Consider the following 27,758-nt stretch of genomic DNA (forward strand, 5'->3'; position numbering starts at 1 on the left):
TAATAATAAGCCAAAAATATTTATGAGAAAAATAAAAATGTATAATTGAACAAAGTGAAAATTATAACAGAGTTAACAGGTGAAAGAAATCCTTCATCAGCTCCTTTGCTTCCAGCTGAAGTGGAAATCCCCACAATAGCTTTTTGTGTTTTTTGTTTTTTTTTATTGCTTAAAGTATTACAAAGGGTATTACATATGTGTCCTTTATTTCCCCCCGCCCTTGACAGTCCCCTAGCCTCCCTTATCCCCCCAGTGTCTTATGTCCATTGGTTATGCGCTTTTTGTGTTTTGTAAACTGGAATTTTCATATATAAGATTTCATTAAACCAAGGCTCCCTTCCTTCCTTCCTTCCTTCCTTCCTTCCTTCCTTCCTTCCTTCTTTCCTTCCTTCCTTTCTCCCTTCCTTCCTTCCTTCCTTCCTTCCTTCCTTCCTTCCTTCCTTCCTTCCTTCCTTCCTTCCTTCCGCCCATCTTTATTGTTGAAAGTATTTCATAGTCTTCCCTTTCCCCCCATTAACCTCTTCCAGCACGCTTCCTCCCGCCCCCCGCAGGCCCTCACCACCATATTGTCTGTATCCACAGGTTATGCATATATGCATATAAGTTCATTGGTTGACCTCTTCCCACCCACCTTCCCTCTGAGGTTAACAGTCTGTTCATGTTTCTATGAAACCAAGGCTTTCAATGGGGACAGACACACCTTCAGCTTTCTCTTTTTATTCTGTTAAAATATCTGTATATCCTTTTCATCACATAATTGATTATTTGCAATGCTAATATCTTAAGGTTAAGGAGGACTGGAAATCCGTGTTACTTTGAGATTGGAACAGTAATGAACAGTGACAATGCCAAAATCTTGCGAGGAGTATTGGTTGCCAAAGCACGTTAAGATTGTATGACCAAGCTTGTGTGTAGTGACATATGGAAAAGAGCAGACCAATTTCCAGCTCATTTTTTCTTATAAACCTAAGGGAAAGGCTTATGAAAACTCTAAAGGGAAAGGATTTTTCTTGGCTTGGTATACCTTTCCCAAACTTGGCAGTAGCTATTACCTGCCACACAAAAACAAAGTGAAGCAAAATTTCATGTGTATATCTCTTAGCCATATTTTTTCCTATTTCTAAGGAAGAACTAAAGTCTAATGGATCAGCTAGATCAGTCCCAGTAGATATGTTATGATAACCAAGTGGCTTTTAGAAATTTACATGATCAGTCTCTCAGTCAGTGACTTGAGCCAATTCCCACCATTGGTGCCCTTCTCGCCCTCTCTGTTCCTAAGTCAGCACATACACACCCTAAATGATGACTAGACTCACAAAATAGAAGTGGCCTCCTCTTTAGGAACCTAAACCGTTAGAAATAAGGCTATCATGAGATTATTTAATCAAACCAACCTCTCTTCTAGATTCCCCAAGATATGGACACTTCTTAATATTAACCAATAGCCTGAGAAAATATTAACTTCATTAACTCAGTTCAGTGGTTGGAGTCTAGTTTGATTTACAGAATATTTCCAAAGAAGGTACTTTGTCACTTTCAAGCACACAGAGTGAACTAGTGGGGTATTGCTTTTAGGGCTTTATTTAATGGATTCTCAAATGCTGAGTTTTAGTTGTTTTTTGGATTATATGGAAGCTGGTGAAGACACCCACTAAATTTCTCCCCCTGACTAATTAATCTATGCTGCCTATTTGTACCTTTACTTTTCAGAGAAAATCTTTTTTGGATAGTACAAGCCAGACTACAAACAAAATATCCCCAATTCCATATTAGTAGGGTAATTCATTCTTTCTCCACCCAGCATCATGTACAAGTTCTGTGGAGAATGTCCAGATGATCAAAATGCACTCCCTACTTCAGTGGAGGTACAAGGATGTCAAATAATGAAATGTGAACATTATTGCTTTGTTCTTTGTCTCTCTTACCAGGATTTCTGTAAAACTGGAAGGGAATGGATAAACAATTTCTTAATACTTTCTTTTTCTTTAGTTGTTCAAGTTGGTTTCCCATGCCTTGGAAAACAAGATGGAGTAGCAGCATTTGAAGTGAATGTGATTGTAATGAATTCTGAAGGCAACACCATCCTACAAACGCCTCAGAATGCTATCTTCTTTAAAACGTGTCAACAAGGTAATCAGTGATGGTGACTCAAGAGAAAGCTCATAAGGCTTCCAGGTGTGATTTGGGTCAAAAATTTTAGGTAGGTAGGTAGGTAGGTAAATGTTAGTGTAATTATAATCATACCAATGGGAGGAGAGGGTGATACACACAGGGGCCAGTAACTGTACCTAGAAAGACTTTCTCTGCTTTGGCCCCACTCCTGTTTTAGGAACTGTAATACCTCCTTCAGAATGCCCTGCCTTCTACCTCCCTCCTTCCCCTCATCCAGTGCATCCTTTGGGAGTCCTCAGGGGTATCTCACGTATGGTCATGACTTCCCCCCTTTTCTTGTTCTGGATTCTCATAGCAAGGTTGGCAGTGATAGCATCAACTGCCACCCGTCAAGGCAACACTCCCCACTCCCCTGCCCAAAGCTTGGTGCTGCTGACTTCCATGGAGGACAGGGTGCCACCATTATGCTTTCGATCTCCACCAGGCAAAGGCACCTCATCCCCACACTCTGGATGCCCACTTAAGCAGGCAGGCCTGGCTCCTTTCCCATCCTGGTACAAACTTTTCCAGCGTAGAATTTAAGCTCTGGAAACTTTCTGTGCTGTAAAGATGCACCAAGAGATCATTCCACCCTCTGAGAGTGAATATTGAGAGCATGGTCATTCATTCCATTTCAGCATGAAGTTAAGCAGGTATAGTAGATTGATAGCTGGGGATGACAGCAGAATAAGGCTTCCTTTGCCTTCTTCCATGAGTCCCCTACTGTTCGAAGTCAGATTGGGAGATACACAATCTTATTTTGAAGAAGACTTGAAGTCCAAGTGGTTTAGAGAGAAAGGGGTAGAAGTATCGGTATTCAACGAACTATGATCATTGGTGCACTGTAGGAAAATGACCACTCCCTCTTCATGCTCGCTGTAGTTCACCCAACATTTCAAAGGTGTCCACTTAATCTTGTTTCTTTCTCTTTGGTGAAGCTGAATGCCCAGGAGGGTGCCGAAATGGAGGGTTTTGTAATGAGAGGCGTGTCTGTGAGTGCCCTGATGGATTCTATGGCCCTCACTGTGAGAAAGGTAAAGGCGCTTCCCTGGCTTGCTCCCTAAGGACATGGAGGTCACACAGGAGCCCCATATGAACTTTTAACACATCCCCTGAAATTATTTTTCTGGTCTCATTATAAGGGTTGACGAAATCTCCAAAAAGACACAGAAGAGCTATTGAAAATTATTTCGTCTAGGAATGGTTTTTTGTTAAATCCAAATATGTGGTGACAGGGTCAGAGAACTTTGGTGCAATGTCTACATTTTTTTGTGGCCACTCCTCCCTTGCCCTGACCCCGAAAAATATTAACGATTGTATACACTATACTTTGACATTATCTTATAAAAGTTTTGAGTTTTTTTCACTCTACCTAAGTTGCATTTTAAAAGCTAGTATTCTGATTGATTTGAAAGTTGCTTCTCCAATTAAAAGTAACTTAATTCACAATTAAGTCTATCCCTGAGTTATGAAGTTTCTTTAAGGCAAAAAATAAAAAAAAAGATAAATATCATTTGTGTAGTGAGTACATCCATTTAAATGAAATCACTATTAAGGAAGTTATATGAAAAAAAGAGATAAAGAGAAAATGTGTATTAACCACAATATACTTAAATACTAAGAGTTTATTTGACTGAAATAATGAATATATTTTTCATTTTCAAGAAGTAAGAATTTGTCTTGTTTGCATTTTATTTTAGAAAATCAAGGAAATAGGGCAGGAAAAAAAATATTTACAGTCTTAAGACCACATCTTTTCGTTGAAATAATAATTCTGGGCAAATTTTCATCAGTCATTCAAAGAGAACAATTTCAAAATTCTCTTCCATAAAAATGGTTAAAAAAATAGTCTGATATGAAAAAACATCGTCTTATTTATAGCACAAAAATAAATTTTAATTTAGAGAACTTACATCTCTTAAGAGTGACAGTTTTTTAGTCAACCAGCAAGCTTGAAAATGTAGACCTGTTATCGCATTGACATTTTTATAATGCTGCTGCCCCGAAACCCTACTTGGCCTTAATCAGAGCTCTCTCTCCCTACTAGCCCTCTGCACACCACGGTGTATGAATGGCGGGCTTTGTGTCACTCCTGGCTTCTGCATCTGCCCACCGGGATTCTATGGAGTCAATTGTGATAAAGGTAACACGTGTTGTTGTTTTTTAAGAACAAGGACCTTTCTGCTTTTTCTTATTAATCCTCACCCAAGGATATTTTTTCCATTGATTTTTAGAGAGAATGGAAGGGAGGAAGGGAGCGGGAGAGACACAGAGAGAAACATGAATGTGAGACACACAAATTGGTTCCCTCCCACACATGCCCCGACAGGTCTGGGGCTCGAGCCTGCAACCCAGGTACTTGCCCCTGGGTATCAAACTCTTGACCCCTTGGTGCCCAGGCTGATGCTCTAACCACTTAGCACACTGGCCAGGGCTCTATTTACTTTTTAAATGTTTGATAAAAGACATATTTAATATAGCATCACTCTTAATAACAGTGTGTGTCACTTAACTGGCTGCTGTAATAACTTTAACCTCAACTTATAGTGTAGCTTAACACGGTAACAGTTTATTTTCACTTACAGAATGCTCCTGTGCAGGAATTACCTACCTGGTCAGTGGGCAGGGCAGCTTTGCTCCATGCGGTGACTCAGGGACTCTGGGGCCTTCCGTCTGTGATCCTATCTAGAGTTTTGGAGCTCTTTGGATCCAGCCAATAAGCAGAGAAATAGAGATTGGAGCAGGCACTGCTTAAAAACAAAACACACACACACACACCTGCCTCAGTAGTGACCCACAGAAGTTCCATACCTATTCCATAGGTAGGAATTAACCCCATGGTTCTCCCTAGATGCAGGCAGGAGAAATGTCATCCCTGGCAGAACAGCTGTCTTCCACTGACAACTGTATGGAAGGGGAGCTGGATTTTTGTGAACTAGCTGTCCCTGCCACATGGGTTTTTGGTAGGTCCTAATAAGTTTTTTAAGACAGAGATGAAACAACCTGCTCCAAATTGCCTGACCTAGAAGTCCACTGACCCCCAGTTCAATGCTCTGTTTACAGATCACATCCCTGAGAGATCAGGTTCCACCTTCCTATAATGCAGCATCACAGCCAGAGTTACTCTTAAAAAGTGAACTCAAACTCAGTCCTAACTATTATTGAATGATTTATACTCTTTACAAGATACCTATTTTGCCCAGTTCACATCTTTTATGGAAAAAGATTAAATAATATACTGCAAAGTGTATGCATTTAATGAAATTGTCCTTGTGTTAAAAGTAATGGTTGCATGAGTAGAGCACTATTTTAAAAATAAATATATGCTTGAAATAAAATGAGTGTTATTTTTTAGAAATGTCTCTTCAGTGATAATGCAGTTAGCACCAATTAAGACTGAAATGAGCAGCTTTAAAAAATAAATAATAAAAGGAAGAAAAGCTAAAGAAAAGAGCGTGAGTCAGAATAAAAATTGCCTGCTATTTTCTGATACAGAGTACTTTCATACAATTATCTGACTTTATTCCCAACAACCTTTTGAGATATGTAAAATGTTACCCATCACTTTTCCAGTTAAATGAGGTTTACAGAGCTTGAGCGGCTTGGTTCATGTCTTCCACTGTACCATGTTGACACTTAGGCCACCTGTTTCAGGTCCTGGTTCCTCCAGGAGTCACTCTGGATCTGGGCAAATATCTCTATATCCCTGTAGGTCCTGCTTTTCCCATTCCTTAACTGGAAATTAACCATTGACCCCTGATCCTCCACCCCACAGCTAATTGAGATAATATGTGAGACCATCTCTACCTTTTATTTTTAAACTAGAGGCCCGATGCACGAAGATTCGTGCAAGAATGGGCCTTCCTTTCCCTGGCTGCCGGCACCGCCTTCACTCAGGCCAGAGCCACCTGCCGGGGTCCAACCCCAGCAGGTCCAGGGGTCCCCAAAGGCGTAGACGGAGTCGGCAAAGAAGGAATGACACGGAGACAGCGTTCAGTTGATCAGCAGCCTAGCCAGGATCTCCAGCCAAGTTCTGGTCTCGATCTCCAGAGAGGTTCTGCTCAGGATCTCCAGCGAAGTTCTGGTTAGGATCTCCAGCCAGGTTGTGTCCATGTTCTCTTGCTAGGTTCCCCAGGTTCTCCAGCCAGGTTCTGTAGCCATGTTCCCTCGCTAGGTTCTTCAGCCAGGTTCTGTCCAGGTTCTCCAGCCAGGTTCAGTCACCAGGTTCTAGTCAGGTTCTCTTGCCAATTTCTGTAGTCAGGTTCAGTCCAGGATCTTTTGCCATGTTCTCTCCAGCGAAGTTCTTCTGTCTGTAGGTTCTGTGTAGGTTCTGTCTTCTAAGTTCTGTGTGTAGGTTCTGTGTTCTAAGTTCTGTGTTCTAAGTTCTGTGTTCTAAGTTCTGTGTTCTAAGTTCTGTGTCTCGCTGTCTTGTAACATCTGTATTTATACCAGTTGATTCAATCCTATCAATCTCTATTACAAAGGTTAGGGCGTTTCTTATCTCCATTTCAGGGAGTAAAGATTATGTAGCTTAAGCATGATTGTTCGTAGTTAAAGTGATTAATTACCCGCCTGGCACTTAGTTGAGGGGTTTTATTCCCTCCCTAACTTCAGGGGAAAATCCCTACCTGGGGAAACAACCTTTCTCAGAGACCTTGGTTAAAACACATAGTGCCTAGAAGGTGAGCAAACATATTAAGAACAGTATGCCATATATGCCAGGTCCCTTGAAACAGCAAGCATGGACCGGCTCCCGGCAGCCGCCTTTATGCCTTCGCTCTGGACTGGAGCCGCCTTTCCGCCTTCCCACACTGCCCAGAGGCCTGGAGCAGCTGGGGAGGTGAGGAATGCCCCTGGCCACTAGGCGCCTGTGTGTGCAAATTAACCTGCCATCTTTGTTGTGTTAATTTGCATACTCACTCTTGATTGGCTGGTGGGCATCGTGAAGGTATGGTCAATTTACATCTTCCTCTTTTATTAGTGTAGATAATCTTTTAAAAGTAGAGCATTGAGTTAGAAACAATTTAAAAAATTTGTATTCATAAAAATTAAGCACTGATGACACTGATAATAATTAACAGCCAGTGAGTAAAATTCTTTATTGTGAATCTTTGTTGTTTTTTTTACTTGTCTAAATTTAGCATTCAGCATGTCTGCTATTTCAAAATTGGGCATTTCTTGAAGCTGAATTAAATTCATGTTATATCGAAACTATTAGGAAATAAAGCAAATCCTTCAAAGATTTGAATGAGGAACTCAGGCATTAACAGGTTTAACAACATTTGTGAGCCCTGCTTACCCAGATATGGCTGTTATTGATGTAGGTTGCACAGTGTAATGTCAGTGGCATTGTTTTTTCTATCGGTATGGGTTCACAAACACTACATGATCACTGTTGAAGGAAAATATCTACATTCCAGTACATTTTACACTTGGAAATATTTTACCTTTAAATGAAAAGTTTTCTTCCTTGTTAGATTCCAAGTAATTTTTAAAATTCTTTTAGAAAATCTGTTGAAATTTCATTTGGTCTCACTAGAGACCAGGAAACATTAAAAAACATCGTTTTACTCCCTCAACAAAACATGCTTTTATTGTTTAGAGGGAATATAGAGCTTTTGAAAAACTGTTTAAATACTGGCATGGAGCTAGACCTTAGCTCTATATATTTAAAGAAACATTAAAGAGTAATTTTCATTGGCTCTTGGAACATCAGGCACAAATTTCAGGAACTGAGTTAAGTATTGGCCTGCGTACGCTCTGTGCCTGTGAAAGTCACTTACTGTCTGCGGTTCAATTTTCTGGTCAAGAATGATCGCACAGCAGAAATGTTGATGAGCTTGGTCAGGACAGTAACATATTATGCAAATACTAAGAGTGTGGCCAGACTCTATGACCAGCTTTGTGATATTCTGTAACTTTCAAATAAGCTCCCAGGTTCACTGCATTCTACATGTTAATAAGGGACAGTGTCCAGAGGGCTGCAGCCAAGTGGGTGCTGATCCTGTTGTTTTCACATCATATTATCGCCAGGAGAAGCTGGGACCAGTGGGGAGACAGGACGCACTCACAGGCTCAACTTCCAGCCCTAACAATCCTAGCACCAAGAAGCAAAGAGGAAACTCTAACAGCCGGTTCTCCTAAATCCAAATTCTGAATCCTATACCCAAATGCTGCTGCTCCCCTCCCTCGCCACCCCGCCTCTACCTGCCTCTACGCTAGGAGGCTTGATTTTGCCTAAATGAGTACATCATTGTCTTAAGCTGAGAGATACTTAGGATTTTAAACAAAAACATTTCTCATTTATGATATTCACAGAACATTCTAGTTGGACTTCTTTTCCACAAAGAAAGCACACACTTATGACTTTTGGATTGCCTTTCTGATTTTCCTACTGGAAGGTTACTTCAGCTTTTGTTCATCTATAGCCAACTTTGGCCTGTTTTATATAGGACAAGAACAAATAGGCTATATAACTGGAATTGCTGAGAATCTGAGAATCCAAGCTTTTATTTTAATCTCTTTTATAGAATGAGCCAACTTGTCTATTTTTAGATATTTGCTCCTTTCTCCCCTCCCCCGTCCCCATTTCTATCCTCCCTCTATTTTAGGTGCCAGTGAACAGTCAAATTTCAGACATTGACACTGAGAGAGGGTTTAGTGCGAATCCCACAGTCGATTTTTACCTGGAAGGCCCAGTGAATTGGACGCCCACAATAATATACCCAAGTTCTTCTTCCCTGGCTCATGCTGCTGCCACTTCCCTGCCTATGGCGCCTCACGAGGGTCGGCAGGCCGTCTCTTCCTGAGTACAGTGATCCTTTCTTCCAAACACCATAAAAAGTCAAATTTTTAAAAATCCCTTTTACATAAGATGAATCTCTGTTCTTATTCTGAAAAAAAAGTTGCTTTCTCCTTTGTTGGATCTGAATACTTAGGACTTCTCTTTCTTTTACCTATTTCAACTTTGAAAGTTTTCTTCATTTTCCTTTTCCTTTAGCTTAAAAAAGGAAGGGGGGTGTTTTCCACGGAGCATTATGTGGAAGTAGGACATTACTTCCCTTTAGACATTATATTTCTTCCTTTCACTATTGCAAACAGCTTTTAAGGCAAATCTGGCTCAAGAATCTATATAATAAAGAGCCAGGGTCATAACGACTGAAGGCTCGACCAGACTGGAAGTCAGTGCTGGGTTGCTGTGGTGACCCAGCACTGATTGGGGCCGCTGTGGGTACCCCGACCCAGCACTGACTGCCTAGGGGGCTGCGGGTCAGGCCCAGAGAGAGGCCTGCAGAGAGAGAGGCAGGGTCTGATCCATAGCCTCTGTGGCAGCCGTTGATCAGAACTTGCCTCTCTTTCTCTGCCAGCCTGACCAACAGCCACACCTCCATTTCTCTCCAGGCCTCCACAGGGGCTGCTGATCAGCCCTGCCTTTCTGATCAGGCCCTGTTTTGATAGGCCCAGAGACACTGACTGGCATAGAAACTGACCAATCAGAACCAAATCTGGGTGAATGTAAGGAGCCAATGGCTGCCTAGGAGGCAGAGCTTTTGATGCTGACTGGCATAGAAACTGACTAATCAGAACCAAATTGGCTGGCAGAGGAGGGCAGTTGGCGGCAAGATCAGATCAGCGGGGGGGGGGGGGGGGGGGGGGCAGTTAGGAGTGATCAGGCAGGCAGAGGCAGTTAGGGGCAATCAGGCCAGCAGGGAAGAGCAGTTAGGGGTGATCAGGCAGAAACAGTTAGGGGCGATCAGACAGGCAGGCAGAGGGGTTAGGGGCAATCAGGCAGGCAGGCAGGTGAATTGTTAGGAGCCAGTGCTCCCAGATTGTGAGAGGGGTGTCCAACCTGTGGGATTGTGCCTAAACTGGTGGTCGGACATCCCCCGAGGGGTCCCCATTGGAGTGGGGGCAGGCTGGGCTGAGGGAACCCCCCCCCTTCATGCACAAATTTCGTGTACCATGCCTCTAGTACTAATATAAGTGAGGAGCTTTGCAAAGGGTCCACTGAGTGTCACCTTAACTGGAGAGGAGGTGACATGAATTGGGTTTGGGCAGGGTGAAAGCTGAAGATGTAGTCCAAACAAATTTCTTTGAAGGGTTATATTTTACCTTTAAAAATCATGCAAAATTTCTATCACATCCATATAGCTTTATGTTTGTTTTACATAAAAGCAATGTTTGAATTTCTAAAAAAATGCAGGGGATTTATAGTGGTCTTCTTTTAAGGGTATAGATATTTATAAGAAAATAAAAAATAATTTTTTACACACTGTATCTCTTTCCACTAAGAGGTAACCCCTCGGGGTGGGTACTATAGAGCATGCATGGTATCCTATCAGGTTGTTGGAGTCTGCATATGGTCAGCCCGTTGGTTCCAATTCCTGTGTTTGAACAGTGGTGTACTTTACTACATAAGTAAATGTGTGAGAAGCAGATGCCTCCAAAGTATCACCTAACTGTAAGTGAAGTTTTTTCTTCTTTAGATTTAACCTACCATCTAATGCAATACCCTGTTATCATTCTCACAGCGAACTGCTCAACTACCTGCTTTAATGGAGGGACCTGTTTCTACCCTGGAAAGTGTATTTGCCCTCCAGGACTAGAGGGAGAACAGTGTGAAATAAGTGAGTATTGGCCCTCTGCATTCTCTTTTATTTTCAGGGACCTTAGCAATTCCATCTAACCCTTTATGTTAGCAATCTGAAGCCCAGAGACAATGAATCACTTGTCCAAGGTCTCAGGCCAGTGGTTTATTTTCACTACACTCAGCCCCCATTCACTTGGCTAAAGGTGGGGCAGAGTGACATAGCTCAGCTCAGATGACTCAGAGCAAAGGCTCTCTGACTCAGTTACGTCTGGGTGTGGGCTACTCAGCATGCTGCGTTATTCTTGGTGATTTTGGCCCCCCTCTCATGTGCAGAGCCTGTAGTTCAGCCTAGAGATGTAGACCAGAGCTTTGAGACAGCTGGCATTTGCTCAACTACCTGTACACAATAGAGTCTTTTCTCTTCTACTCACAGCCACATTTCCCAAACTTTTCTCTTAGATGGGTTCCCGAGCTGAGTAGCTCATCTAAGAGAAAAGGGCAGACTCAAGAAAAAGGAGAAAAAAGGGTGCCCACCAATAAAGAAGAACAAACTAATAGCACATACCACAACATGAATGACTCGCACAGAAGTTAAGTAAAAGGAGCTAGACACAAAAACATTCATACTGCATGAGTCCATTTTTATGAAGTTCAAGAACAGTCAAAACTAATGGATGATGGTAGAAACCAGAGTAGTGGTTGGGGCACAAAGGAACTTGATGGGCTGCCAAAAATGCTCTGTATCTTGATTGATGAAGTGTCACATGAGTGTTTTATTTATGTAAAAAAAAATAGTTGAGCTGTAAACTTAAGATTGGGGCATGTTAAGCCTTCACTATATATTAGCCATGCTCCAATACAAAAAAAATAAAAATTGACAAGTAGAATGTGGTAGATAATCATTGTTTTGGCAATCAGGACATCAAACTGCCTGTCCTGGCTTTGCTACCTACCATCCATGTAATCCTCAGCAAGTCACTGACATTCTCTATTAAACTCAGAAATGAGCCGACTCCATTCTCGGTGGCTTTATGATCCAGGAGGCAGGTAACATGGAAGCTCTGCTCAGGAAGACGCAAAAGCAATGTAAGCATGTCTGCGGAGGGTGCTGTGTCCCTGCCTTTCTGGCGGTTCTGGAATATGGCATTTTCATTTCCAGCCACATTATATCTGTAGAACACCACTGCATTTGGTGCAGTCATAGTTTCTGAAGTTGTGGGTTCAAAATTGAATAAAACCGACTTCCTATTTTAACTTTCAACTTCTAATTTATTTGTGGGCATTTGTACTTTAATGAGTACTAGATGAAGTAACCATTTTTTATAGAGTTCACATGAAATACCTCTGAAGTTTCCATAGAACATGTAATTAACTGTCAGGATGTGGTTCTGTTCTTATTAGTGACCCAGCTCTGATAAAGGTATCTGTGAGCTCACTCCCCTCAATTTTGCCCTTTACTTATGCTCAGACTTTGCATAGTTGGTTCATGTTTATGAATCTTTGTTTTATGGGCTCATTTCTCTTCATATAAGTGTGCCCTTTCATGCTCTCAGGTTTATGACCTTTCCATTGGCAGTGACAATGTTTTCTATTCTTATTTTATTTTTTTTCCCTATCTGCACCAAAAATGTGGGCCTTTGAAAGCTCCTGATTATCCCTATCATAAATCATATTCAAATCATTTTAGGAAATTTTCTGTTTCAATTACAGGAGCCACATTACCAGAAAAAGGTGGAAATAGGTCTCGAATAGAAGTACCTCTGGTGTAATAGAGACAAAAAGTTTAATTATGTATTTTTTTTTTTAAAAAAAACCAACCTGTGTTTTTATGGGATACCTCAGAAAATAAAGAAGAAATTAAGAGAAAATTTAAAAGCAAATAAAAGAAATAACTTCCAACTATAATAACTGCTTTACAATCTTTTGTAATTCTTTGAATTCTGGAGTATTCTCTCATAGCTGGGCCATTGATGAAACAGTTCCTTGAGTTAAATAATGCTATTATTTTATGTATTCTTATTTTTTAATTGATATAGTTCACATGCCATAAAATTTACCATTGTAAAGTATGCAATTCGGTATATTCACAAAATCATGCAGCACTTCTAGCTAATACCAAAACATGCCATCACCCCGAAAGAAAACTCTGTACCCATTAGCATTCACTCCTTATTTCCCTCTTCTTAAGACCCTGGAAACCACTAATCTACATTCTCTGTCTTTAGATTTCCCTATTCTGTCTCTAGATTTTCCTATTCCTACTCATATAATCATATAACATACGGCCATTTGTGTCTGACTTCATTCACTTAGCATGATATTTTCAAGGTTCCTCCATATTGTAGCATATATCATGCTTCCTTTTAATTTCTGGATAATATTCCATTGTATGGCTATACCAACCTCATTTTGTTTACCCATTCATCAATTGATGGACATTTGTTTGTTTCTTCTTTGGGCTATGATGAATAATGCTTATATGAACATTCATGTATACGTTTTGTGTGAACATATGGGTCTCTTGAGTCTCTAGGAGTAGAATTGCCAGACCGTATGTTAAATCTATATTTAATTTTTGGAGGAGCTTCCAAACTATTTTCTAAAGAGGCTGTGCCATTTTACATTCCCCCCAGTAAGGTACAAGGTTTCAATTTCTCTGCCAACATCCTTGCCGACACTTGTTATTTATGGTCTTTTTAAGTGAAAATATATATGTTGATATTATCTATATTTTCTTTTTTTATGGCCTCTATTAGGATTGATATCTTCTCAAATTTCATTCTGACTTGATTATAAGAAACATTTGTAGGTTAACAAATAAGACCATGAGTAGAGATATCTGGATGTAATATATATTTATTATTATTTAAGGTGTATAGATTTCCCTAAAATTTTTAATGACCCTTCAAATAAATTAATGACACAAATGAATTACACTGTATGGTAAATGGGTTTTTTAAAATAACTTCATGGGTTCTTATGATTATAAAAGTTCTCTGTAAAAATTTTAGAGTATTGAATGAAATAATCACAATCACCCATAATCCTAAAACCCAGAGATGATGACTGTTGGTAATTATTGTAAACCTTTCTAATCTTTTTCTATGTGAAGTGGAGTAGCAAATTGAAGGTGTCCCACAATCCAGTGGGTGGAGGAAGTTTAATTTTTTATTTTGTCAATATTTCATTGTCCTCACTGGACTCATCCACCAAAAAATGCTAACTGTTCAAACTTAATCAAATCTGTTTGTCTCCAGCAATTCTTTTTGGTAATCTTTCAAGTTGACTCAGTTTTCCACTGTCTAATGGATAGAATTTAGTTATAAAATATTTTCAGGAAAAAGAAGTCAATATTAAAGATACTTATGAGCCTCTGAATTTTAAAACAATCAATCTTCATGAGATTTGGGCTTCATGAGGTTTGATCTAGGAGTGGCCTTCCCATAGTTGCCTGCAGTCATATTTCTGTCATGTGACAACCAGGAGAGAATGTTCTCCTTCCTGGCTTCCGTGAACCTCTTGCCAAGGAGACATAAGGCTCAGGGAGTCCATGAAAAAGTCCTCTCCACCAATCATTCTCTATGTGACCACGTTCACTTCTCATAGAACATGGTTTCAGTTGAGCTTACCAAGTATTTCACAGTAAGTACTCGATCTTTTCTGGCATATAAGTATTGTCCCACATCTTGCTTTCTTGAAAGACCTCAGTGCATTGCAGAATACTGTGATATGATCCAATTTTGTGTATATGATAGAGTCAGATTTTTAAAAATGCAAACAGAAATTCAGAGTTAGGTATTCCTTTTCTTTAGGGAAAGGTTAGGATCTTAACCAAATAGTAAGCGCTATTCTTTGTATCCAAACCCAGAAAAAAGGACCCTTTTGGGTTTTTAATGGTCAACAATAAGATAGTATTCTATTATTAAGGTTGTTTTTAATAATTAAGGTTGTTCCTGTTTCTGGAACATCCATGCACCAGAAAAACCTAAAGATCTAATGGCATCCTAGGTTTTTGAGAAATTTTAACATCTCAACGGTAAGTCTATATTGTCTCACCATGACCAAATGCTGCTTCATTTGGTTTATATGTGAAGAAAGTCCTTTTGGATAAGTAAAAGGAAAAGAAAAGTGTGTTTTTAGCAAAATGATTTTCATAATGGAATTCACTTCATGTTTGTTAAGCATAGTGCTTGTCAGTAAACTATTATAGCAGTTCATTTGTTTCAAAGCTTCATTTGACCATAAAAGAACTTAGAGAAGGAAAGGTGGGTTGTTATTTTAGGATAAAGATTTAATTTCTTCTCCTTATGTATTGAGGCCTTTGCAGTGAGTATTCTGCTAAAGTGGAAAAGAAGAACAACAATAACAAAAATACGTATATCCAAACTCCTCCACTACCAAAATCTACTGGCTGTTTGCTCTTTGCAACATCGTTGTGCCAGTTACAGGATGTGGTTTCAGTTCTGTGTGGACAAACCTTTCTCTTGTACTTCTTCAAAAAATTCAGCCTTAGGATGGCAAATTCTAGGTTGCAGAGGGATAATGAGTAGCTTCTGGAGTAAAAAGAAAATTATTATATAGTTTTTACATCTAAGGCCCTATTCAGCTCTAAAATCATGTGATTCAAAGATCTGTGAAAACATTAGCCATACTCATTTGGCATATAGATTTTTTAAAAAAAGAAGAATGATGTATTATTAAGATCTGAGACATTCCAGAAAAATGCACAGATGTGGTATCAAGGCACCTTCTGTGCTCCTCTGACATCTTTCTCAGCCAGCCTTTCACTCCAGCCACTACTGCGACACCCAGATTTTCACACGAATAACCTGATTGCACCTCATCTTAGCTGTTCCAGTTCTCCTGCTTTCCATTCATACTCCCCTGAGTCCTAAAAAAATACCACCTGTATTCACACAGTTGCAGAATGGAAGCACAAGGAAGTTATCCTACGGGGTGACCCTTGACCAGTGGGACGGAGGTGCTGATAAATAGATGCTCCCCTCTCCCTTCTTTGAGGAGACTTGAAGGTGCCATCCTCAGCAGGACGCAGTAGGGTAGAACCCGATTGCCACAGTGATGCCCCACTCACAAACATACTTTTGTGTTGGCTTTCCCTTCTGTTCCACTCTTCCCATTCCCCATTCTTGTTTCCTAGGATCATTTCCCCAAATAAACTATGTGCATGTAAGCCCTCCTTTCTAGAGAATCTTAGGCTACAACAGATGATATCAGGTACAGGTGTCAGCCTGCTTTCAGAACGCAAAGGAAAGATCATTTACAGGGTCATCCTATCTCAGCTGTTAGTATATCTTAAATTCTAAGGGCTTATGAATCAATTAAAATATTGTTTATGAAAAAGTAATGTAAAGATAGCATTTGGGCAGCACATTAATTGTGAAAGATATATATTCAAAATTATAAGTAAAAATACTAGCCTGTTTTTTTCCAAAAAGAAATTCAAGCAGAATCAAAGCCAGATTAAATCTGAAATAAATGGAAATAACTGTCATTTAGTAGCTTTATCCTCCCAAAGCCTGGCAGTTTCTTTGAAAAATGTAATTACCTCTGAATGAAACACAGAGTTCCTTGCTTACTTGCATTCTTTTCTGTTTCAGGCAAATGCCCACAACCCTGTCGAAATGGAGGTAAATGCATTGGTAAAAGCAAATGTAAGTGCTCCAAAGGTTACCAAGGAGACCTCTGTTCAAAGCGTAAGTACCCCATACACATGGGTCTGGGAAAGGGATTATGAAAGTAGCCGTAGTCTTGTTCTACATAACTTCTGTGCCTGCTGCATGTTACCTAGACCTGAACCTTTCTTCCCGGACACATAGGTTGCCTTTATGTAGACTAAAAACGTCGTATGAAATCCACACATGTATAAAAAGTTAGACACTTCTGCTGAGTGTCTCTTGTGAATGAGAAGCATCAAACTTAGTTTAAGATCGCTTTCAGGACCTTCTCAGTAAGTCCCAAACCAACTTGGAGCTGAAGATTGACAGGAAAAAAAGAAATGAGGGGATGAAGCCAACTCTAACACATTCTAAAGAACAGCAAGAAAAACAGCTGTGTGTTTCTGTTGAGAATTGAAAGCTCAGGAAACATCCTTTTTATCTCCTTTGATTGTAGCTGTCTGCGAGCCTGGCTGTGGGACACACGGAACCTGCCATGAGCCCAACAAATGCCAGTGTCAGGAAGGCTGGCATGGAAGACACTGCAATAAAAGTGAGTGAGATGGCCTCTTTCACGTCTGTTTCTTGGCTCCAAAGACTGAAAGACAGCTCATAACTCAGCCTGCTTTCCATTTCATTAAAGCAACTTCTCTGCCTCTTCTCTCCCATGCTTCCTCCTGCTGCCTGCAGCTCTCTGCACTTTAGCCTAAGCTTGAGAGTGTAAAGAGAATGCCTCATTGTAAAATATCACCACAAAGATTTCCTAGATTAAATTAGTAAAACAGGTTGATTTGGAAGTATGGGTCTATTAAGTATGGAAGCAATGGCAAGTAAAAGTAACCGGTTTGGCTCAGTGGATAGAGTGTCGGCCTGCAGACTGAAGGGTCCCAGGTTCGATTCCGGTCAAGGGCATGTACCTTGGTTGTGGGCACATCCCCAGTAGGGGGTGTGCTGAAGGCAGCTGATTGATGTTTCTCTCTCATCGATGTTTCTAACTCTCTATCTCTCTCCCTTCCTCTCTGTAAAAATCAATAAAATATTTTTTAAAAGAAAAAAAAGTAAGATTTTAAATCAAATGCAGAATTGTATCTTCATGGCTCTGATTTTGTCATTCAAGATTTATCAACTAGCATATCTAACATAAAGAGTTCTGCTGTTTAAAATCTTTAAAAATTGTACTGGTATGGTATGTTTTAAATGAGTTCTTTTGAGGGAGAGAAAGGGTTAAGAAGTATGGGAGAGATGCTATGATGGAGTTGGGTTTTTCCCCCAATTTACTGATGATAAAAAGCAAATTACTATTGAGATAATAAACCACTGGCCTGTTTTATACCCAAATTGAGACATGCTAAACACAACTGTTTCACCGTGGTTGATACCTTCTCTGTGCTAACTATGAATCTGGACATTGGGGACACACCAGTGAACAGGGAGAGGAGGCTCTGTTGAGTGGAGCCCAGGTTCTGGTGGGAGGGACAGGCAATTTGCAAGTGAACCAAAGAAACAATGCAGATTCAGTGTAGTAGGCAGCTAGAGCTCAGCCTCCTAAGCTGGACCCACTGTTTACTCTGCTTCCAGGAGAGGAAGACTAGCCTATAACACCCTGCACTAACAGAAGTCCACATGTGTCTAGCACAGCGATGTTCAACCCTTTTCATCTCATGGTGCACACAGACTAATTACTAAAATTCTGCAGCACATCAAAAATACATATTTTGCCCATCTAACAAAAAAAAAGTAGGTAGAATTTTGATGCATTCACACCAGATGCTATCCTTGTGTTGGCTGTTGTCATTTTTTATTGCACAGTCTAAGGGAAAAGAGGTCAGTGTCCCTGACTAAATAGTCAGATATTGCATGTTTTAAAAATTCTTGTGGCATGCTGGTTGAAAATCGCTGGTCTAGCATATCGTGTATCCAAAATAATGGATACAATTGAACACATCATTTACAGATCAGATGTTTTTCTAGATCAAGGGTCTCCAAAGGGTGAAGCATGTAGCCCAGTAAATGTGGAAATGATCAACAGAGTTGCTGAGAAAAATATATTCGTTTTAAAATATATATGATATTATTTTATTCATATTAATATAAATAGATAACAAGTATTTACATTTATATTTTTCAACCTCAAATTTATTTTTGTGCTGATTTGAAGATGCTCACATTATATTATTCTTATGTATACGTAATACACTTATATGTAGGTACACATGCTTATTTATTTTAAGGTAGTTGGGTCTGATCTAGGCTACACTAATACATTGACTTCCTTCTTTTTCACCTACTGAATTGATTGGATAGATTGAATTGGCTTCAGGTGGGCACAGTTTAAAAAGAAATGTGATTCCTCTGGAAAATAGCCCTTTACCCAAGTGGTGATGGTTGAATGGTATCCCTGTTAGGACATACGTACCAGGAAACCTTCTTTGGACCAAAAGACCTATAGAAAGCTAAACTTTTCTAGAGCTATTTTGGGAAAGAGTAAACCAAACCCTTTGTTCTACCCTAAACTGGATACAAACTGTAAGGCTTGTCCCAAAATCAGATGACCTTTTCAGAAGTCCTAGGGATGAGGTCAGACTACCCATCCCAGGATTCAACTACAAAGGTCCTTGGGGTCTCATGTCTGGAGCCTGGTGGCCCCTGAGAGTGATGGGAGGACAGTATGAGGGGCACTGTCCCTGCTGACACTCCAGGCACTCTTCCAAAAAGAAGGCAAGCCAGGGGCGTCGTGGAGCATAGATGAACAATTCTGACAGGTCTGCCAACTTCAGATAGCACCCCACTTGTAGACCGTGCTGCTGAAAGCTCCCTCATCAGTCTACCTCCTTCCGAGCAAGGCACTGTGCACCCAGAAGATGCGTTGGTGCTTGATTAAAATGCAAATGTGTGTCTGGGAGAGGCCACCCAGCCATTTTATACATTACCTAAGAGAATCAAGGCAGAAAGAATGAGGTTTATTTCGACTTGAGGGTGGTAACAAGGAAGCTCTAAGACACAGAGTTCTTCTGTGAACAGATTCCCAGTGGGGTGACACGTTGGGAGGTCCCCGGCACCCAGGCATCTGAGTGGGGAGGAGGATACTGGAGACAGACTTCTCTGCTTAGGTTCACCCTCACCAGCAGGGAGGTTTGGGCTTCATGGGTGGCAGGGCGAGAGGCAGGGTAGGGATTTCCTCCAGCACATTGTTGGCTCATGTTTTGGCTGTCCCATGAGCTACTAGCCTACATACTGACAATTCAAAGAAACACATTCAGGCACAAAGTATTCTGTTCTCAGTGCGTATTTAATGGCATGCTTGCATTTAAAAACCACGAGGAACAAATGAAATGCCGAACTTGATTCTAATGCACAGGAAAATGGAGGCAGATTTTTACAATGTGATTGCTGTCTTGGATCAGTTTTAAGAAATCAGTAGAAATGAGCCGGTGCTCCGAGCAACTCCAAAAGTTCACAAGTAGGAGCAAGGGAGGTCTCAAGTTGTGTAACTCAGTGCTACACTCTACTTACCAACAACTGAGCTGGAAATAGATACATGCCCACCTCGGCTAAACTCACAAATCCCCACTGATGAGTCAGTTCAAATTACAACCCTTTCTCTAAATGTGCAATTAAAGTCCTTAATTTTTACAAAATCCCTATTTTGTGTTAGTGCAATAGCCTGATCGTGTGGTCTATATGAAGAGTGGAGGTTATTATATTGAACAATATAATCGAGGCTAGTTTTGCAATGCCATGAAAAGAATCAATAGTCAAACCTTCTGCAAAAGTCTCCCTGCATTCGAGATCTCGGCGATACCTTGTTCCCAGCCGTTGGGTGGAGAAGATCCTTCCATTCAATCATATCCATCCAAACTTTGCATGAGGAGTTTCTGCATGGCCAAAATACACAGTGAGTCAGACATTCCATGGAAGCCGGAGTTGATGGAGTTAGTAAAAATGGATTTCTTTTAACAGGGATTTTGAACGCGTAGCATCTCTTCCTTCAGGTAGCTTTTTGTGGTTGCTGTGGTCTTTCACTCTGGGTTGAAAAGGGAAAATGGATTTCATTTGAATGGTTAATAATGAATCTGAAGAGCCTGTTTTTGTAGTTTCTTTTCTTTTAAGCTATGAATAATTTTGCAGGGTACGGAGCCAGCCTCATGCATGCCCTGAGGCCAGCAGGCGCAGGGCTCAGGCAGCACACGCCTTCACCTAAAAAGGCTGAGGAGCGGCAGGATCCACCTGAATCCAATTACATCTGGTGAACTCCGACATCTGAAACGTTTTAAGTTACACCAAGTTCATAGCCTTTGTTAACCTTTCATGTGTTGAATGTTCAAATAATGTTCATTACAGTTAAGAATACTGGCCTGAATTTTATTAGCTTCATTATAAATCACTGAGCTGATATTTACTCTTCCTTTTAAGTTTTCTAAGTACATCTGTAGCATGATGGTATAGATTTTCTAGTTTCAGTGCTTTGGGACAGATTTTATATTATGGCAGTTGATCAGGTTAACATTTTGTCTTTTCAGTGTGTAGTTGACAGGTAATTTCCAAAATCACAATGCATCCATGGTGTGGAAGGGCAGGGGTACATTAGAGAAGGTAAATGGAACAAACAAGCATAAATCACAAGGGTTTGGATGAAGCAATTAATCGTGAAGTTACAGCATTTCAAATTTTACTGTCATGTATTTAGACATTTGTCACATTTTTAATTGCCCTTCTTTTTAAACTCTCAATACAATATATTTTGACCTTACGATGATTCCAGAGAATTCACTATTAAAAAAAGAAAAGAAGTAACACTGTGGGAGTGGCATTTAAACAATATAATATATTGTAAACACAATAAAATAGGGAATATAATGTATGAACTTTTGGCATTGGCTTGAAGCAATATAATATATTGTAAACAAAACACAGCTCTTACATAATAAACATTTTATACTGTTTGTATGTATAAAATAAAGGTGCTGCTTTTAGTTTTCAAAGTGTTTTATGGAGTGATCTTTGCATGTGCTATCTTACGGAAATAAAGTTCGTTGCAGTTGAGCGGTAGTTGAAACTCCAACACCCTTACGAAGAGAAGCTATTCCATCCTCAGACCCTGTCTTAGCTCTCTATCCTCGTCTCTCCCTCCCAACTCCCTCTCTCTGCACAGCACCCTGTTGTCACTGCCTGCAACACTCCAATTTGCCCGTTCTCAGCTCAGTTGTGTCTTTCCAGAGGTCTTCCCTAACTAGAATGTGTCAAATATCCAATGTGGAAGACTTTCTGAAGGTGTCGGAATGGCATCAATGAAAACTGCTATCATTATTAAAAACCTGTCATTTCCCACAAACATTGTGTGTTACCTTACAATCCTAGGAGGTGGGTATCATTGTGCACTTTTACAGACAAGAAAACTGGGTCATGGTGACAAGAAGCAATTTACCAAGATCACACCCGATAGGGAATGGTTTCAAATAATAGGGACAGGTTTCAATCCTCGCATCTGACTCTGGCGCCTTAGGCTCTGCTGTCCTTTCTCCTTCCTTTCTCTCAGCAAATATGGTAGAAGGCAAAACTCCACAAATACTAGGTAGCAACTTTCCAACATATTTTATTCTCCCAAGGAAATGTGAACTTTATTTTACAGATATTCTGAAGTGTACAAGTTTCCTATGCTAGGGCGTGGCAATGATCAGCTGTGGGATTTAGGGAAGTGTCTGTTGCAGGAGGTGGTCCAGGCAGAGGTGGCAGCAGAGGGGACATAGCTTGTTATTGTGCTGGACCTCGGCAGTCTTTCTCCTCTAACTAGCCAGAGCCCAGAGTGTCAGCCTGGGGTCGCATAGAGCTTGCAAAGCAGACCAGCAGCCAGGAAGCTAACCTTGGGATCCTAACATGAGAATCAATTTATTTATTTAAGACTTTTAAGTAAAAATCCAATTGCATGGTAATAAGGATCTAAGTGGAAGAAAATTAAATTTGGGGATAGGATGATAATAATTATAATAATAACAGAGCTAACATTTATATAGTGCTTAGTTTATTCTAAGCACTTTACTAGTAAGCTCATAGATGAAAAATAGGTTGGTGGGAAGTTAGACTGGAGGTAGGGTGGCAAACTGCTATAGACTAGGTTGGTCACCCCCAGACCATTCTGATTGCATAACCCATTATAAATAGTTGAGCACATAGTCTTATGTATATATGACTATTATAATGTATACATTTTAAAAGCCAGAAATATTAAAATGAAGAGAAAAATATAAGTAGAAGCTCTAATATTTTCTTCACTTACCCAAAAGATGGTTTGGTATACACCCTGGAGCATACACACACCCCATAGGAGACCTCAGGTAAAGAGGAGAGATAATAGAATCTGAAATGACGTTAGTGTCAGAGAGGAGAGTTTGGACTCAGCAGAGAGTTCACGTCTAAGCAGGGACTAGATGACTGGGGGTCCAGGGGTTAAGAAGAGAGAGGAACCTGGACAGCCACGCTATTCACTAGTGAGGAATGGTGTGAGCTTCCAGAGATGTGAGTTCAGTTATGAAGATGTTGAGTTTAAAGTGCCTTTAGGACATCTTGGTGTGAAATGCCTTGAAAATACAGTTAGAAGGTTAGGCCAATACTTTATTAAGTATTATTTAACGTTATAAATGAGTAATACTAATTATATGTTGAATTATTTTAAAAATTATATATATATATAATGGATTTGGTGAAATGCAGTAGGCTTCACTTGTGTTTTTAGACTCCACATACAGTAAACATCCCTTGCTGCTTACCTATGTATATCTTTATTTGTATAACAGTACGAACTTCACTCTTTGGCAAACTCATTGTGCACTTCATCTCTCCCCTCTCCCCTTAACCATATGTATTAGGAGTTTTTATCCAAGATATACCCTTTCGTTACTTTGTCACTTTATGTAGAATCACAACAGTGGAGATCAGCTCTTGAAACAAATGCCACTAATCTGGGATATGAAATAATTGTTATTACTCATATGGAGTTATACCACAGAAGAGGAAGAGGGGGAGGAAGAGGGATGAGAAAGAGGAGGAGGAGGAGAATATTTAAAACACCTCTAAATAATAATTTAAAAGTTAAAGTAGTAAGGAGTGAAGGCTGTCTGAAAAGATGTATACTATTTGCTAAGATAAAATGAGTGGGAAAATGAGGCTAAAGGAAATCAAGGTTAGACCATAGAATGTGTCCAGGGGAGACCCCTGCACGCTTGTGAGATGTGCACCGCATTTTAGCTCTAAGCCCTGCTCCAGGCACCTCGAAAGGGAAGCCATGCCTCATTTCAGGTCCCAAAGACCGTAAACACAAAAACGAACCAGTTGCTCAGGAGAAGTTAAACTATACAAAGAACTTACATTTGGACTAGATCAAGACATATAGGTCAGTGGGAAAGCTACTTCTTGGCATCCTTTCCATTTGAGGGTCTTTAAAATAAACTCTTCCACATTTATTTATAGAGGAGCTACATGAATAAGAGGTTAAAAATAAGAAAAAGGGTGACTGACAGAGTTCAGCTTCTTATCCACCATCTCAGGCAATTTTTCTCTGACCCAAAAATCCTGTGCCCCACCCAGCCAACAAAAACTCTCCAGTTAAATCCCGCCAAGCTACTCAGAGGGAAGTTCATTAAGCATATTGTTACTTGAGCATGCTCCTTGAAATTCTTAACATCCCCTCCAAGTGGCTTCTCAAAGTATTCCCTCCAACCATATGCAGTGCTCCTTCTAAAAAAAAACAACAAACTGTGGAACTAATTTTTTCCCTATCTCATTCCAAGTCCAGTGAGCCTTATAACACAATTTTAACCTGATAGGCTGAGGCACAGCCGAAGATGAAGCCCTTATTCTGTTCTAATTGAGAGCAAGACACACATCATCACAATGACGTGCAGTTTAATAAAAACATTTCTACCAAAGTAGGGGAGGGAGGGGGATGTCATGAGGTGAGCAATTTTTAATTTTGATAAATGAGAAATATGGCCATTTTAGGAGAATTTCGTGGGGCAATAAAAAGAAAAAACATGACTGTCCAACAACAGGAGTGTCGTCGTCATAATTTTTAGATGGCTCATGCAAGTGGTACAAATATAAAAGCTTAATAAGCACACTGAATAAATGTCCTCCATATGGATTTCTATACAAAATGGAAACCACATTCAGGAAACTGACATCATAAAACCAAGTATTCAGGTGTTCGGTAAGATTTCTTAAAATTCTAATGAAAACTCCAAATGCAAATGGATTTTGCACCTGTTTACTGGTTTATTGTCAATAAGAGTATACAAATTACAAATGAAAAATAATTTTTATGAAGCATTTACATTGCACGGTTTTTCCTTGGAAACACATTTGCCTTCCTAATCGTGTTCAATTTGCACAACTATTGAAATTATCTGACATTTCTTGAAAGTCCAAAGCAAAAAAAAGCTACTTTGAAATGACAAATCATCCATCAAATCCACAGGAGGATCAATCAAACTTGACTCACTGTGGGCTGAATACCCAGCACCCTGCTCCTGGGGACATGACACTGACAGTCCAGCCTTGAGCATGATCTTGAGGCTGAATCGGGGCCATGGGTGGGAGGGAAGAGCAAGAGAAGAGCAGGGAGCCTGGGGCTATAACCCAGGAGAACAACCAGTGATATAATTTGAGGGGCCCAGAGAAAAGTTTAAATGTGGGACCCTTGTTCTAAATGTATTAAGAATTTTAAGATGGTTTGAAGCAAAGCATCAAACCAAACCTGGAGGTCACCCTAGTGCCAGGCCCTGTGCAGCTGCACATGTCACATACCTATGAAGTTGGCCTTGTCGAGGAGCACGTTCTCAGGTCCATGCACAAGGAAGTTCCGGTAAAAACATCTGCCTCTCTTCAGGCACGGGCCAAATGAGCTCTTCCCTTGCCTTTCCCTCTCTCAACTCCAGCCTCACGGCAGACTGTCACAACCCAAGCTTTGAGAATGGAAGAATCATTAACCAGCAAACCAGCTAAGTCAGTGACCATTTACTGAATTTCTCCTGTTCTTAGCATGGTAAACACAAAAATAAGAAAGTAGAGGGCAAATTAAGGGGACCCAATTTATTGTCTCCTGCTTCGATCCAGTCAGGTCCTTTGAACCTCAAAGAAAGAAAGAAAGAATTTGTAGCTTTAAGTTTATAGCTCACAAGGGAAAGACAGTTTTCAGAATTCTGTGAACAATCCATTTTAACCAAAAAGATAATCTTGGGTCATTCCAACTTACAACTGCTGTTTCTTATTAGGAGGCAGAAAGGCAGAAGCCTGGCTGGAGCGGGGAGCTTAAGCCTTGGGACAGAAGCGAAGTGCATCCCCACCCATGGAAGCTTGATTTAATAAAGAGCCTCGCGATGTTCTCCAGAAACCCCAAACACAAATGTCCCCAAATCTAAATGAGTTTTGCCTCACTTCGAGGAAACACTAAACGAAACAGCAAATCTGTGATCTTTTTTCTATTCTGCAAAGATGAGTATCCGCACAGAGTCTGCATCTGTGCCTACAACACAACACGCTTTGGGAAGGAGCAAGTGCTGCCTCTGAGGAAGCCAGCCAGCCAGCCAGCCAGCCAGCCAGCCAGCGGCTCCCCGTCCCCCGGGCACCTTGGTGAATAATGAGTCCTTGGCTTGTGTCATGAGAGGTAAACCCTACTGTAGTTTGAAAGTTGCTTTGCTTCTCAGTCATTTGGATAGTGTGCCCTGGCTTGTTTATTTGGATTACGTACTACTTTGTTTCTAAACCAAAACCAGACTTGAGAAGGCAGCTTCAGAGTAACGAGCCGAGGTGAGCCTTCAGGCTGCAGCCGTCCTGGCTCCACATGCAAGCCACCCTTGAAAGGATGTGAACACAGGTTATTCCATGACAACTTGTCTCCAGCTAAACGGCTAAAAACGTACGAAAGGAAATTACTACAGCGGTTGCGCCTTTAGAAGAAAAATATGACCTTTGAAACAGACCATCACGTTGAAATTGAAGCAAGTTGTAGCCTCCCTGGCTTTGCCAAGTGTCCGAGCTTTTCCATGTGTGCCAACCCGAAACTGAGACCTTAGGGAGGTACCTTAGTGAGAGTCCTAGCAGAGTGGAGTATCAGAACCAGGAAGGTGGCTTTCCGGGTGAGCATTAGCCCAACACAGAAGTAGCCTCCCAAAGCTTTTAGAGAACCCTTCTGTGGAAATTCTGGGTCACAGCATCTCTGAGAGGGGTTGTTCATTCAAAGGAGAAACAGCGCAGGATGTGGAGATCACAAAACGGTTTAGAAGCAGTAATCACCCTGGTGTGGGGACTCCAAACTCCTGTCCTGGAGAATGCCAATTGCTGGAGATATTAATAGGTGTTATATGAAAACAGGGGAAGTCTAAGAGAAGGGGAGTTACACTAAATGAGGAAGACGTCTTCACAGGAGCACCACCCAGAGCCTTTACCACGCGACTGCACCTTGTATATCTCAAAGAGGGCACTGACATTCAGCATTCCCCAAACTTACTTGATCAAAGAGAAATTTTTCCCTAAAGCATTTCCCAGGAATAAAATTCCACATAGCACACCTTGGGGAACATAGCCCTAGAATAACCAGGTCTCTGAAGCTGGAACTTTATTACATTCTCTTTTTTTCTTAAAAAAAAAAAACAACACATAATTTGATGAACAAGAATAGATCCAAAGACAAATGGCAGGGGGCGGGGGTGGGGTGGGGGTGGAGAGCAACCAAAGGACTTGTGTGCATGCATATTAGCATAACCAATGGACACAGACACTGGGGCGGTGGGGGCTTCCCCGGGGTGGGAATGGGGGTGGGGGTGCGGGGGGGGGGCAATTGAGGAAAAAGGAAACATATGTAAAACTTTAGACAATAAAAAAAAATTTAATGCAATCTAATTCAAGGAAAATGGGAGCTTGTAATTTGCAACACAAAGAACTTCCGTTTTAAATAGTAAAACAGTTGGCTTTTGGTAATTGGCTCCCCAGCGCCCCCCATGTATTAACATTGTTGAAAACATTTCTTAAAATGATGTTTCTATGTTTTTAGAGATCGATCAGGCACTCTAACCTAACATCAGCTTAATGACCATATACCAGGGTACACATAAATGAAGAACATTTACTTGTAATAAGTAAAAAGGGGTGAGTTTGAAACCTTCGAACTTAATAGGAAACAGAGTGGAGATGGAAATGATATCCTCTTGCTCTCCCATAAACCTGTGTCTTGGGGTCTCGTACAAAGCAGACTCAAAATTAATGCATATTGGATTGGTTCATTCAAAAAACTAATAACTACATTCCCTTTTCCTAAAATTCCAGACTCATATAATCACCAGCCAACTCTT

The 27,758-nt window shown here is 40.5% G+C and overlaps 1 protein-coding gene across 1 annotated transcript in view; it reads left to right on the plus strand.

Moving 5' to 3' along the window:
* Positions 1-21,395, plus strand: part of WIF1 (WNT inhibitory factor 1) — a 77,449-nt gene extending 56,054 nt beyond the window's left edge. The window contains exons 4-10 of the mRNA XM_081084506.1: positions 1,990-2,130; positions 3,090-3,185; positions 4,199-4,294; positions 10,683-10,778; positions 16,360-16,455; positions 16,874-16,969; positions 20,545-21,395. Of these exons, the coding sequence (XP_080940632.1) occupies positions 1,990-2,130; positions 3,090-3,185; positions 4,199-4,294; positions 10,683-10,778; positions 16,360-16,455; positions 16,874-16,969; positions 20,545-20,666 (743 nt within the window). The 3' untranslated portion in view covers positions 20,667-21,395. The remainder of the gene's footprint in view (positions 1-1,989; positions 2,131-3,089; positions 3,186-4,198; positions 4,295-10,682; positions 10,779-16,359; positions 16,456-16,873; positions 16,970-20,544) is intronic.
* The last annotated feature ends 6,363 nt before the right edge of the window (positions 21,396-27,758 follow it).

Source organism: Myotis nattereri, assembly GCF_964212035.1.
Source record: "Myotis nattereri genome assembly, chromosome: 2".
NCBI lineage: Eukaryota > Metazoa > Chordata > Mammalia > Chiroptera > Vespertilionidae > Myotis > Myotis nattereri.